The 14,923-nt window shown below is 42.8% G+C and overlaps 1 protein-coding gene across 2 annotated transcripts in view; it reads right to left on the bottom strand.

The window, feature by feature from the left end:
- Positions 1 to 2,586: 2,586 nt before the first annotated feature.
- CCHR3.PART0H5orf22 (chromosome chr3.part0 C5orf22 homolog) overlaps positions 2,587 to 14,923 on the bottom strand; it is a 313,287-nt gene continuing 300,950 nt past the window's right edge. For both annotated transcript variants that reach the window (XM_044065335.1, XM_044065334.1), the window contains one exon: positions 2,587 to 4,629. In XM_044065335.1, the coding sequence (XP_043921270.1) occupies positions 4,615 to 4,629 (15 nt within the window). In that variant the 3' untranslated portion in view covers positions 2,587 to 4,614. The remainder of the gene's footprint in view (positions 4,630 to 14,923) is intronic.

Genomic DNA, 14,923 nt, shown 5'->3' with positions numbered 1-14,923 from the left:
CTAGAAGCTTTATCCTGAAACTGAGAACGCAGTGTTGGCAGATGCATGACTGAGCTCTTCAACTGCAATAAAGTCCTGAATTTTGCCACCTGTGTGTCGCCTTTTATACCAGTACACCCTTACGCTTCAGCACATGTACTGTGCACTTGGAAAATGCTCAAAAGCGTTTGTATACTGGCTGGATGTCTCATCCTTGGTAGGATTTGTCCCCCAAAGCTTTATACTACTGCAGTAGTGATCTGGTGATGAATATTACTTGTTTACTGCACTGTCACCAAATCAGAAATAAAAATATTTTGTTTTACCATGGACAAATGGGTTTTCATTTGCCACATACCACAAATAATATATCATAGATGGATCCAACTAAAGGAGTGTAGTCAAGTTTAGTGTAGTGCTACCTTGAACCCCCATAGGTAAAACAGCAATTTTAGGTTCCTATTGTAGCACAATTTGTTGAGGGTACTACATGAAAATTTCAACAAAAAAACAAGATAGCTTTTGATATACAGATGGCATATCAATTGTTTTGGAAGTTCTCTCCATCACAGTATAATTTTTTTTTGCCATTAAACTCCACTTCTCTTGTGGCAACTTCTAATCAATATGCAGTGTACAGTAAAGGCCTAGGATATGTCTTTATTGAGCTATTATAGCATCAGCAAAACACAAGTATACTTGACCAAAAATAAATATTTTCATTTGTCACATGCCATAGACAGCACCAACCAAAGAAGTGTGGTCAAATGTAACAGTGCTGTCTTGAAACCTTCAAGAGTAGAATAGCAGTCTTAGGTGGGTGTTGTAGCTAAGGACACTGTGGTTATTGCCTCAAATCTATGGTTCACAGAGAAATCTGAAAGAGGGACTGAGATTAGCCTTTTAGATGCAGGGAAGGATTTTTTGCTTCAGAGGTATTTAGTTTCACTGTCTGATATTTTGTATTATACTCTGTTTCCACTGTGGGTACTGTGTCAAAATTCTACTTAGTATGAAGAGAAAAATAACAGCCTAGAATATTTGTTTATAGAGATGTCATTACACCAGATGTAAGAATTCTGTATATTTTACCAAAAAAAAAAAATATTTGTCACATGCCATGGATAGCATGTCAGACAGCAATCGCTAAAGTGGTATGGAAATTCAGCGTAGTCTTTCTTGCACTAAAACATCATAAAGGTAAAATAGCAATCTTAGATTTTTATTTATTTATTTGCAGCTGAGTATGTTGTAGTTTTTACCTGAAAGTTTAACAATGAAATCAGTAACTGGAACTGAGATGTGGCCTTTAATACACAGGCAGCATATTTATTGCTCAGAGGTGTTTACTGCCAGTCTGGCATTTTGCATTATACTCTGCTTCCTTCTCGGGTGGTGTTTTACATAAATATACAAACATATTTATTAAATTACACATGTACACACTCATTAATATACAAGAAAACAAACCATAGCAACATTTTTCATACAGTATACAAATTTCTTTTCACACAATTAGCATTCCCTCTGACATTACATAAATTATTCAGTTCGTTCCCTTAAACCTCACTCCTTCTGAACATTATTCTGCATGTATTTTTCTCAAGATTCCAGTTACTTCTCTGTAATTATCTATTTCATTATTTTCTAACGATCTCACCTTCAGTTATTTTATCTCCTTTACAATATTCTGTACTTCCATTATACTTGGTTTAGATTTTGACTTGTACATTTTTAAGCTAAAAGCACTAAGCTTAGTAATGCCTTACTATGTCTATAAAATTCAGAGCCTATGTCCAAACTCAAAAGGATAATTTCCTTAGTTACAATTTGCTCCCTCAATATTTCTGATCTAATACTCCGTAGGGAATTTTTAAAATCTGGCAGCTCATTATATTTACAGAACACATTTTCTGCAACTACATCTCTCTTTTCCATCACAGTTTCAGCATTTGCTATCAGACTGAAGAAATACTCAGTGACGTCTGCTTGGCATTTAAAATATCTATGCAAACATTTCCTAGCAATCTTAATCCTAAACCTTCTGGGCTTTGTTGCATACTTGAGAGCCACACAGATGTCTTTTCTTCATTTCTTGGTAAAGGTCCTTGTGCCTGGTGTACTGAACGTCTGTTCAATATGTCAAGTATAATAATGTCCTAGAATGATTATGTCATGACTTCAAAAGAAAAAAAAAAATTCCTACTTCTCCTGTATACAAATATAACACCACCAAATAATTACTGCGACTGGTTCAGAAACACCAAATGTAAAATGAAAAGCTGAACAGGAAACTCAAGATCACACATAACCAAACCTTTAATGTGGAAACACAAGGTAATCACGGTTTACGTGATTACCTTGTGTTTCCGCATTAAAGGTTTGGTTTTGTGTGATCTTGGGCTTCCTGGTCAAGTTTTTGTTTTTCTCCTGTACACAATTTTTTGTCCTGGACTTGTACCTCTTCAACTTAAGAATCATATGTAGTAAAGTACAATTGCTAAAAATAAAGTTGTCCATGCATCTCTATAAACGGAATAACCAGTTAACTGTGTTTAGAAGCACAGTGTCACAACATTACTCTGTGAAATTTGCTGCAATATTTCATACAGTTAGATATGCGTTCTTTTATTGTAAGATATCTTCAGTAATCCTACAAGTTTATGCCATTTGGCTCACAGTAAACATGTATATTGTGTATTTTCTCATGTTGTTAAACTTAAGAATACATCTGATTCTTGTCATATGCATGTTTTTATGAAATGAAAACAATAAATAACACAATTTTTCCAGAAACCATGACATTTTGTTTAATTTTATGTTGGTATATTTTACTTGTTTTGACAGAAATGCACATATTTAAGATTCTGTTGTATATTTTCCATAAAATCTATTAGGCTGTACAAAATACAGTGTTAAGTTGTACACACACACACACACACACACACACACACACACACACACACACACACCCTTTGGTGCAGAAGGCTTCGGTTCTACTCCTAAACTATGTAGATGCACTGCTGACAATGCAGTGCTATACTCCTGAGTGTGCTGTCCATTGGATGAGATGTTAAACCAAGGTCCCATCTGCCCGAGTTAGTGGTATCTCATAATGAATGTATAAGGATCCCATGGCACCTATCAAAAAGAGTAGCAGCTCCCTATGCCCTGGTCAAATTTCCCTTGTAGTATAAATACCACCTCCGGCCTCCACCTGAAAATAGGCTATTAGCCTAATGGGACTAACATGGTCAAGGAAGGACAAATAAAATAATTATTACCATGTAGTTAGAGCGTCTTCTGCGTGGAAACATGCGTGAATGGGTGTACCTTCGTTGAAGGTTGTGCGTCAGAGCTGGTAACTTGGCACATAATAATCAACTACCAATCATTAGCAGACCGGAGTTCCGTTGTGGTGACCCCTAACCGGGAAAAGCCTTAAGACACAAACAAACAATTACCATGTAGGATTATTGTCCTAAGAATTTCATAAGGACACACTGAAGCACTAGGGAGATACTGCCATTTGAAGTTAGGAAACTGACAACTTGCAACATTTAGTAATCAGTCAGGTGAGAACACGTGCACCTTTTAATTCTCTTTAGAGTGTGATAAACAAAAGCTACCAAAAACACAGTGATTTCATACAAAATGGACTGAATTTCTTTATAAAACTGAGCTTATTTTTTTATGCTGAAACATAAAAACTGGCATTACAAATTGAACTTTTTCACTAAAATTTAAGACACAGCTGCTCTTTAAGCTTTAAGGGTAAGAGTTCAGTTTTATAGATAATATTGACAGTAACAGTCCATGAAATTTCATAAAAAAATACTGAATCATTTTGTAGATAAACGTTTTTATATACGAACATATAAAAGTGCCTCAACAGTTAGTGATTACAGGACTGTCCTTTGAAAAATGGTCAGTTGTTATGGGCTTAATGTACAGTCATTGCTACATGTACACTGTACTCTTCTGCAGTTAATAAAATTATGCACACTGCTGAATAAATTCCTGCAAGTGGGACATGCAGTATCACTTACACAGATATTAAAAACTGAAAATCCATTAGTGAACTTTGAACCACTTCAATTAAGCATCCCTTCTTTAGAATGGGTATCTGGTCTGCTGCTACACTTTGTTGATAATCAAACTTTTACAATCTACTGCTTTTTTATGCCCAAATACTGAATGGAATTTGGGCAAAAAGACTACTCACACTTGCATACTTTTTTTGCAAAACATTTAAATGCATACTGTTATGTAATAAAGTGGCACCAAAAATGTAGTTTTAATTTTTTTTCTCCACACAAATTTCTTTCCTGGTAATCTCAAAATACTATGTTTGTTTTTTTCTCCAAGATTATAATGCTGTCTGGCACAACTGGTGGACATGATACTTATATCTGGAAAAAAGACAACACTACAGCAATTTGATGAACCACAACATGATCTTCTCTTCAGTCATTATCACACAAAATTACACAATTAAGTGGCTCTCCAGCAATTTTTTATGTTGCACTTTAACTGGTTAAATATTCCTTGTGAATATCCAGAGTCCCATAAACAGACTGTAGCATGTTAAGTGTTCTTTCCTGAATGCTGTTCACTTGTTCAGGGGGGCAGTATTCATCTAGACTGGACCTACAATAGCAAAATCAAATATTAGTAAACCTAAAAAACCATTAAAGCAGTCAACTACTTGAATGAGATGAAAATGTTTTAAATATATCAGGTATCTAAAACTGGTATACCTAGGCTAGTATACAGTGCAGCAACATGTACAATGCCATGTACTCACACATAAAACATTCATTATACAATATGTTTTATTAAAGAGAAATTACAGTTGTGTAAGTAAACTTACCATATCAGTAGGAGTTTGAATGATTGCTGCTGCAGTAGCCTAAGCTATATGGGATGTATCCTGCACAGGATAAAACAGCCGGCCAGCTTCCAAAGCTTTCAGAGCACCTTCCCATATGCCCAGTTATCCAGCTCATGATGAGCTGACTAAAAGTCAGGTTTGGGTGACAAGCCCTTCAGAGCTTTCATGGCAGCAAAGGCAGAAGAAGGCTAAAGCCCTGAGAGGACAATGCTGGAATATGACAACAAAAAGCCCATAAGCAGCATACAAGAAAATAAAGGGGAAGAAGTGAACACGCAGCTACTAGAGCAGTGATCATCTGCATATCTTTTATGTTAAGCTTACTTACACAACCATACTATGTTCATCATAAGAAGCACTACTGATGTAGCCTAAGCTATATGGGTAGATCACGATACCTTAAACTGACTGGGAGGATGAAGGAGGAATTGTCCAAGAGACACTGATGAATGGTCTAAGCAAAGCAGGTCCTAGACCTGGAAAAGGAATCTACTTTATCTCATTACATCCGAGTGATGCCTCCAGGTGCATCTGCAGTTAACTCCTACTGATGCCTCTAGGCGTCAAATATTGCTTGTTCATACTTGCATCAATAATTCCTAAAAAGAAGTTAGGTACTCGGGTCTATATTATAATCGCAAAAGCTGTCTTTCGCGAATACATGTTCATCGACACATAAAAATCGAAGAACGAGAACAGCACAGTACCAAAAGAGCAAAATGGAGAACGTCGAACACATTCCCAGAAGTAACAGCACCATACAGGTAAGGTAAACCTAACTGTACAAACCTTATCTAAAACACTTTTTCAAATGTTTTTGCAGGGGGGCAAGCCCCCCTGCACCCCCACAGCCCCCCTACTTAAATATACCAACTCAAACCACACTACAGTGGGGAAAAGGATTCATTTCCCCATCCCCATGATCACCCAGCTGGCCAAAAAAATCCATTTGGCATGCTCCATTTTGCTCTTTTGGTACTTAGCTGTTCTCGTTCTTCGACGTTTATGTGTCGATGAATGTGTATTTGCGAAAGACAGCTTTCGCGATTATGATCTAGACCCATGTACTCACCATAACGTTCCATCTGAGTAGTTCTACTTCATTTGTCTTCAACCTGTGGGATATTGGATCCGAGCTGGCAACTTTACTAGCATCTGTTCTGAGCTCCACGCTCCTCCCCTTACCCATAACACACCTCCACTACCTTCCAATCCCCAAATCGAGTTTGCTGAACCTTACTGACAACCTGACCTGAAAAACTACTTGCGACCTATAACTGCAGCCCGTAGGCTGTTCATATGCCATGGTCCGGGGGAAGGAGGGAGGGACGGTTGAAGACAAATGAAGTAGAACTACTCAGATGGAATGTTATGGTGAGTACATAACTTCTTTATCTGAAGTAGTTTACTTCATCTGGTCTTCAACCTGTGGGACAGAGTCCCCAGCTACTAAACTCCTGGGAGGCCCACATGAATGGATATTCCGGAGCACCGCGGAACCAAAGGATGCTCTCCCTTCTGGAAGTCAAATCCAATTTGTAATGAGAAATAAATGTAAGAAAGGAGGACCAAGTAGCTGCAGAACAAATATCATCCAAAGACCCTCGAGACCAAAAAGTCCCTGATGTAGCCCTCGATCTAGTGGAATGAGCTCTCACCTGACCCGGAGGAGACATACCTCTGTCCTTATAGACCTGAAGGATGCATGAAGAAATCCATCAAGCAACAGTGAACTTGGAGATAGGTTTTCCCAAAAAATGTTTATAGAAGGATACAAACAATTGATCAGATTTACGGAAATTTTTTGTCCTGTGTAAATAGAATCGTACCTGTCTATGAACATCCAACAAGTGGAGTTTGTATTCCATCTTGTTAGCAAAATTAGGAAAGAACACAGGCAAATTGATGGTCTGATTGATATTGACTGGTGATGCCACCTCAGGAAGAAAGGATGGATTGGTCCGAAGGGAAACTTTATCTTTGTGAAAAATCATGTAAGGAATTTTGATGGACAAGGCCTGTAGTTCTGAAACCCTTTTGGCAGAGGTAATAGCCACCAGAAAAGCTTTTTCCAAGATAAATATTTCAGATCTGCTGTAGCAGCAGGTTCGAAAGGTGGTGCGACCAAAGCTTGAAAAACCATACTAAGGTCCCACGGGGGAATAGGATCCTTGACCAGGTGGCGTAACAAAAAGGTGCCTTTAATAAAGGTTTTACACAGTCTAGAGGAGGCTAGAGAGGCAGAATTCTCACCCACGTGAAAATGAGAAATGGCAGCCAACTGAACCTTGACAGTAGATGAACTAGCTCAGTGTTGAAAAATATCAGCTAGAAAATCAAGAATGGTGGAAATAGGAGCCGTGAACGGGTCTAAACTCCTTTGAGAGGCCTAAAGGGAAAAACGTTTCCACTTGCTGAGATAAACCTTCCTGGTCGAAGACTTATGAGCAGCCACCAAAATAGACCTAACTGAGGAGGATAATCCAGGAGTCCTAGCAATCATGGGAACTGGAGCAGCCAAGCTGTGAGCTTCAAACTGTCCAGATTCTGATGAGGAACCCCAGAAGGGTGTGAAATCAGATCCTGAATGGGATCCAACATCCAAGGCAAAGCCAGAAGGTGAGACCAAAGGAAGGGAAACCATACCTGTGTCAAGGCCAAAATGGGGCAATGAGGATCACTTTTGCTCCCCAGTCGATGAGCTTTCTGTAGAAACCTTGGAATAAGAGGTACTGGAGAGTAAGCATAAAGAAGACCAGGAGGCCAAGCATGAACTAGAGTGTCTCTGGGGGACTCCACTGGCAGGAGATTCAGAGCGAAAAACTCGCTGCACTTCACGTTGGAAGGAAATGCAAAGAGATCACAGCAAGGTTGACCCCACTCACGGAAGACCTGTTCCGCTACTGAAAGATTCAGAGACCACTCGTAAGGCATCAGAACAGTCCAACTTAGCCTGTCCACTAGGATGTTGGACAGTCCCGGAATGTGCACTGCGATGAGAAAACGACCGGTGGAGATCGTCCATTCCCACACTCCCATGGCCTCGCGACAAAGGGGGTAAGATCTGGTCCCTTCCTGTTTGTTGATATACCAGACCACCGACATGTTGCCTGACTGAATTGCAATCGTTCCCAGAGGAAGAAAGGCATGAAGGGCCTGCAACGCAAGAAGGACCGCCCTCATCTCTAGGGCATTTATGTGCAAGCTGATCTCTACAGAAGACCACAGGCCTTGGTCTGTCCTGCCCGAACTATGCCCCCCCTCACCCGAGTTGGGAGGTGTCAGTGGTCACTGTGGCTTGGGCCGGAACAAAGGGTCGTCCCTCCAAAATGTCCGAAGAACACACATGAGGGATGACCGACAGACTCGACTGAGTCGAATTGGATATGCCAATGGCAGTTCCAACAGGGACCATTGTACAGCTAGAGTCCACTGTAGAATTCTCATGTGTAACTGGGCACATGGGAGAAGTGTTATGGTCACCGCCATAGAGCCTAAGGCCCTCAACACCAACTCCACCGTTGGGAGATGAGAGTGGTAAATCAGGGAGACATGCATCCTCAGGGTTTGCACTCTCTCTGAGGTCAGGAAGATTTTGCACTGTAAAGTATCTATCCTGGCGCCAATGTAGTCAATCACATGTACAGGATCTAGGAGTGATTTGGATGCATTAATCGTGATCCCCAAACGCAGGGCAAGGATCAGGAAATAATCCCTGGTTTGGGAGAGTAGACGCTTGGTGGGAGCACAGTGAGGAGCCAATCATCCAGGTATGGATAGACCTGAATTCCCTTCAGGTGAGCCGCTACCACCGCCATCACTTTGGTGAACACCCTGGGAGCTGTGGTGAGACCAAAGGGTAGGGCTCGAAATTGGTAATGACTGACTCCTAGCCGGAAGTGGAGGAACCTCCTGGACCATCTGTGCATCTTTATGTGATAGTAAGCATCCTGGAGGTCTAAAGAGCACATCCAGTCGCTCTCTTGCAGGTAAGGTATGATGGACTGTAGTATGACCATCCGGAACTTCTCTTTGGCAACTGAAAGGTTCAGGGCAGAAAGGTCCAGAATGGGCCTTAAGTCCCCCATTTTCTTTGGCACCAAAAAGAACCTGAAGTAGAAGCCTGATCTGGGAGGACGGTTTTGATTGCTCGTTTTTCTAGCAGCTTGGAAATTTCCTGTGCTGCTGCCTCCCTTTGCGTATTGTACAGGTGGTACATCCGGGAGGTGTTTGGGAGATTTGGGGGGACCCACAAAGGGGATAGAGTATCCTCTGGATATGATCTGAAGCACCCAGCAGTCTGATGTTATGGACTCCCATACCACTAGGTGCAAGGGCAATCATCCCCCGAATGCCTCCAGAGTACAGCAGTAGGGGCCCACCCCTCAGGGTTGCTGCCTGGGTCTGTCCGAGAAAGATTCTCGACACCCAAAATTCCTCAGACACCCTCTGCCTCTGGGCCGGCATCCATTGGGTCCCCCTCTGCCTCTGGGGGAAGAAGAAGAGCCGTGAGTGTCCTGGAAATACTATGACTTCTGGAACCACATCTTTTTTTGCCCTCTCTGGTTCCGGGAAAAGGACCTCTGAGGGTTCGAGAAGTGGATCCTGACGGCAGACAGTGTTTTCCCATCCTTCTCACTCTGGACTATTGTCTCTCTGACAGTTTTACCAAAGAGAGTAGAGCCGTCATAAGGGGCATTGACAGAGAACGCCTTGAAAGGTTCTGAAAATTGACAATCTGAGCCAGGCGTTGCGCCTCATGGACATGCCGGACCCAGCTGCCCTAGCCACTCCTTCAGTAGCATGTGAAAGGAGTCACATGGACTTGTTGGAGACTGCTTTCAAAGTAGCCATCCTCGCGGAGAACGAGACCCTGTCCTCCTGCGACATGGACTTAGGGGGAGACTCCTCCAGCTCCTTTACCAGGTCGCGTTGGGAGTCTGGCGACATGGGCCAGGTAGTTCAGCGTCCTAATAGAAAAGGTAGCTGAATCGTAAACCCGCTTCCCCAGGCGGTCCATCATCCGCGATCTCTGTCAGAAGGATGAACTGAGAACTCTCCTGGGCAAGTTCCTTCTTTGTGGTTGCTGCTACCACCATAGCGTCTACAGGGGAGCCCTTGTACCATGCTGGCCTATCTGTGGGAGGACTCAAAATTTTGTTGGGTCTTTTTGGAATTGGTTCCATGGTGTCCAGCTCCTTACATGCCTGTGAGGTGACCAGGTCCACCAAAGGATTTGCGGGAGGGGACACCCAGGAAGTAGATGGGCCCGTGCCAAAAGCCTCCAGGAACACAGACTCATCAGGAGGAGGTTTGGGGGCAGACCAACCTCCCTGTTGGCGTAGGATTTCCATGATGTCTCCAAAGGAGACATCCTCGGGAGGTGACCTAGGGGAACCTTCTCCATCATTCAAGTCAGTATCCTTGGTGAGGGACTCAGGGGAGTCCAAGTGTCTCCTCTTGCACGTATGCTTGCGAGGCACTTCCCCGGTGGGGCTCTCCGGGGGGAACTCGCAAGCCACTTGTTCCTCAGGGGAACCATCTGGGGCTCCTCAAGCATGGGCTGTCCCTCTGGTAAAATGATGGGGATCGTAGAAAAAGCCGAGGGGGTCTGGGTGGAGTCCGAGGGGACAGTCAGGGGTCTTGATCCAGAGGAGAGAACCCTTTCTACCATGTCAAATGCCAAAGGAGAATGAACCTCCTAAGAAATTAATAAGGCCGGTCTCCCCAGGTCCGACGAGAGAATCGGAGCTGGGCCTGAAGTGGACGGAGCTCCAAAGGAGAGAACTTGACCCAATAAAGGCGGAGCCGATGAAAAAAGTTCCACTCCCTCGGATCTGACACCCAAGCTCCGGGTCCGAGCTGGTCAGATCCGACACGCTCCAGGCAGCTGTTGGCATCGAGGAAGCAGGTACCATCGGCGCCGACCCCCTGACTAAAGCTTTCCTCGTGTCAGAATACTCTGAACCCGATGGACGGATCGGAATAGGAGAGATCAGTTGGAAAAAAGGAAGCGCGCTCCCCTCTCCTGAGGCAGAGGGGGATGGGAAGACACCCATCTGGATCGGAGTACGAATGAACCTCCTCATCATTTTATCCATACTGACCTCAGACAAAGATCGGGTGGACCTCGACGAGACCACGGACTCTGACCTTGCTGGTTGGGGCACCAAGGACCTGGAAGCGGAGCGTGTCTCCTCCGGCTCTGGGGAGAACCTCGGAGATCGGAGCCGAGGGAAGTCACTGATCCTTAGAGTTTTGACTGGTGAAGGGAGGTCCAGAGACCTCTTACGTTTTTCCTTCAACTTCGACTCTCTCTCTCCTTCTCTCTGCCCCTTCTCAGCTCTGCTTCTACAGGCTTTTGCACAGAAGGTTGAGTCCCAGCCTGGGAGGGAGGAGAAGCCAGGGGAAGAGAAGAAGGAGAGGTGGCCACAGCAACCGCTGTGACCGAAGCTGAAGACGAGGCAACTGTCTCAGAAGGGGGAAGAAGGTTTTCAGGGCCAACTTGGCCTTCCTATCTTTAATGGCATGTGGGTTAAACCCTGCACATATAGTGCAGTCTGTGCTCAGATGGGCCACGCCCAAGCACATAACAAAGAGTGTGGCCATCCGCAGGGGATAACTTATGGCCACACTCAGTGCATCTTTTGAATATAGGCTTATCAGCCATGGTATAGGAAGAAAGAATAACTGAAAAAAGAATGTTATTTCCTTCTTACTGAAAAACACCCACTCACCACACTCGCACACACAGAACACACTGGGGGGGGGGGGTGGGGCAAAACGCACACAACTACTCTAAACTAAGCTAACAACTCTAAAAACTAGAAACTCAATGCACCAAGCGAGGGGAGGAGAAAGGGGACCTACACTATCACTACCTAAAGTTTAGAGAGAAAAAAGAGATACTTTAATGTTTTTAACCCACTTACAACCCGGAGATCACGATGCTTTAGCTATTCACGGCAAACGAGATCTGGGGGTTAGAAGGTAGTGGAGGTGTATTATGGGTAAGGGGAGAAGCTTGGAGCAGATGCTAGTAAAGTTGCTGGCTTGGATCCGATACAGATCCGGTATCTCACAGGTTGAAGACCAAATGAAGTAAACTACTTCAGATACTGTGCTATGTACAAGGTTTTAAAAGATTTCATTTTAAAGCTTACACAATAGCAAACTCAACTGAATTAACATTTGGCCTCTGTCTACTCCAGGTAAACAGATATTAACTCTCGTTTTTATGATATTAATTTATATAGATATAATTTTCACATTTTTTCTAAATATCTCAACAACAAAGTAACACAGACAGAACTCCTTAGCATGAAATGAAAGCTCTCAGTTAGATGAATAAAATGCTGTTTGACAATATGTGTGTAACTTGAATGGTTGCTGAGATATTGTAGTTTGTTTGCAAAATATTACAAATGTAATAGTTACTGCATTTACTCTGATGTACAAAATTTGGTTTAAGACCTAGAACCTAAAGAATATTACCACTATAAAAATAGCTTGCGGTGAAGAGTTTGCCATTTATACTTCTTTCATAATCCCTTTAGTTCCAGAGATATGAGCATTTGTTTGAAACGTGAGGACATAATTTGATTCTGTCAAAAAGGCTTAGGCTCCGCACACTGGAAGTTGCATTGCACACTTCCTGAGCTCCATTAGAGTAAATGAGTTACAGCACTTAGGAGAACTGCCCACAGAGGACCAAGCCATTGTTTCTAGAATACTTCTAGAATCCAACCCTTTCCAGAAAGCATAGATGAGCCAAGGTCTTGGTATTGTAAGCCTTGAACCTGCCTGGAATTTGATTTTAATTGGTATAACAAAAAAGAAACAGCATGAGACAAACATTTTGAAATAGTCTGTTTTGACATAGGTTATCTATTTTTCTAACCTTCAAATTCAATGAACTTATCAGATGTTCTGAAAGAAATTTTTCTGTCAAGATAGTACCAGAGTTATCTGTGGACATCCAAGGTATGAAGTATCCTTTCTCCCTTATTTTTAGGTTCTAGACAGAAGACAGGGAAGTTGGAAAGCTTGGCTTAAAGTAAACTTGGATACGACTTTAGGCATAAAAGAAGGATTAGTTCTCACGGAAACCCTATCTTTGTGAAAAATGAGATAAGGTTAGTCCACTGTGAGAGCTTGCAACTCAGATACTCTTCTTGCAGAGATTAGAGTAATTACAAAAACTGTTTTCCATGTTAAGCATCTCAAGTCAGCTTGACGAGCTGGTTCAAATGGAGAAACAGTTAGCTTTTCTAACATAAAATTAATATCCCAAGGAGGAAAGTACAGTTTTGTACCTACCATAAATGTAGATGTCCGAACTGGATAGCATCTGCAGTCATAACAAATGGGTTGTCCTGTCGTCAGGCAGCCCTTCGGTCGGCCGGATTCCAAAGTCTGGGTCCGGCTTCGGCTGATGTCGCACTTCACCCGACGTCATCTCTGCTGGTCTTCGGGTATAAAGGCATCAGCCGACGCCATTTTCCTTAGTGTTTCTTGCCCCAGATGCCAGTTGTCCTCTTGGAAGGTTAAATTTTGGATAAATGCCAATGTTTCCAAAAAAGTAGAAGGCAAACAAAAAAAAAAAAAAAACAAGTATGTACATATATACAAACAAATACACCATAAGAAACTCCCCCCAGCTAGCTATTAGGAGGGTAAATACCCTAGGAGTACCACAGAGGGGAAGGAGGGTGGTTAATCCTGACTGCAGATGCTATCCAGTTCGGACATCTACATTTATGGTAGGTACAAAACTGTACTATGTCCTTCATGGATGCATCTGCAGTCATAACAAATGGGTAGAATACCATAGCCAAACTAGGGGTGGAGGAAGAAAAATTATGGTGTAGTTAGGATCCCTTGCAGTACAGCAGTGGCAAACCCTGCTCGGGATCTAGAGTATAGAGGTAAATTATAATGCTTGGCAAATGTATGCACGGAGGTCCAAGTAGCCGCCTCAATAATGTCCTTGGTTGCCACTCCTCGTAAGAAAGCTGTGGTAGTGGCTGTAGCCCTTGTAGAATGAGGTCTTATGTTCTGTGGAATTGGTTTTCCATGGTAGGAGTAACAGAATCTTATGCAATTTCCTATCCATTTGGAGATTGTCTGTTTGGAGATTGCTTTTCCTTCCCTTCCTGTTGCATAGGCTACTAAAAGCTGGTCAGTTTTTCTGTTACTTTTGGTTCTGTCCAGGTAGTAGCGTAACTGCCTATGTACATCCAAGGTATGCAGCAGTCTTTCCCCCCTGTTCTGTGGATTGGGAAAGAAGATAGGTAGGTGGATTGCCTGGTTTAAAGACACTCTGGATACCACCTTAGGCATAAATGTAGGATTAGTTCTCATGGACACCCTATCTTGATGGAAGATTAGGAAGGGTTGCGCTGCCATTAAGGCCTGTAGTTCCGAAACCCTCCTTGCTGAGGAAATTGCCAGCAGGAAAGCAGTTTTCCATGACAGGTGTTGCAGATCTGCTGTTGCTGCTGGTTCAAACGGAGGGAGTGTCAACTTTTCTAGCACAAAGTTCAAGTCCCATGCTGGTAATGGTGGTTTCCTAGGAGGATTTACATTCTTGATCCCTCTGAGGAACTGCCTGAGTAGAGGATGCGAAAAGACAGGTGGATCGAAGCTGTATTCTGCTGAAATAGCTGATGCATGTATCTTGATGGAGGAATAGGACAGGCCTGTATGTAGAAGCTCTGCCAAGTACTCCAGAATGTTAGCAATATCTATGTTCGACACATCTTTTCCTCTTTCGGTACTCCAAATGACAAACCTTTTCCATTTTCCTGCATAGTTCCTTCTTGTTGAAGGTCTGCGGGCTTCCAGGAGAATGTCTTTAACCCTTTGGGAAAGGTCTGGGTTAGTTGCTGCTATGTGATGTTCCAGGCAGTCAGTTGCAAGGTTTTTAGATTTGGATGTATGATGTTGTAGTTGTTCTGAGTTAACATCAAAGGTATCAGGGGTATTGACCACATTCTCTCCCGAGACATGCTCCTCAGCAATGGGTACCAGTGTTGTCTTGGCCAATTC

This window comes from Protopterus annectens, chromosome 3.part0, assembly GCF_019279795.1.
Source record: "Protopterus annectens isolate FY-2018-M chromosome 3.part0, PAN1.0, whole genome shotgun sequence".
NCBI lineage: Eukaryota > Metazoa > Chordata > Ceratodontiformes > Protopteridae > Protopterus > Protopterus annectens.
Note: the sequence above shows the minus strand (reverse complement) of the source record. Positions and strands in the feature narration are given on the sequence as shown.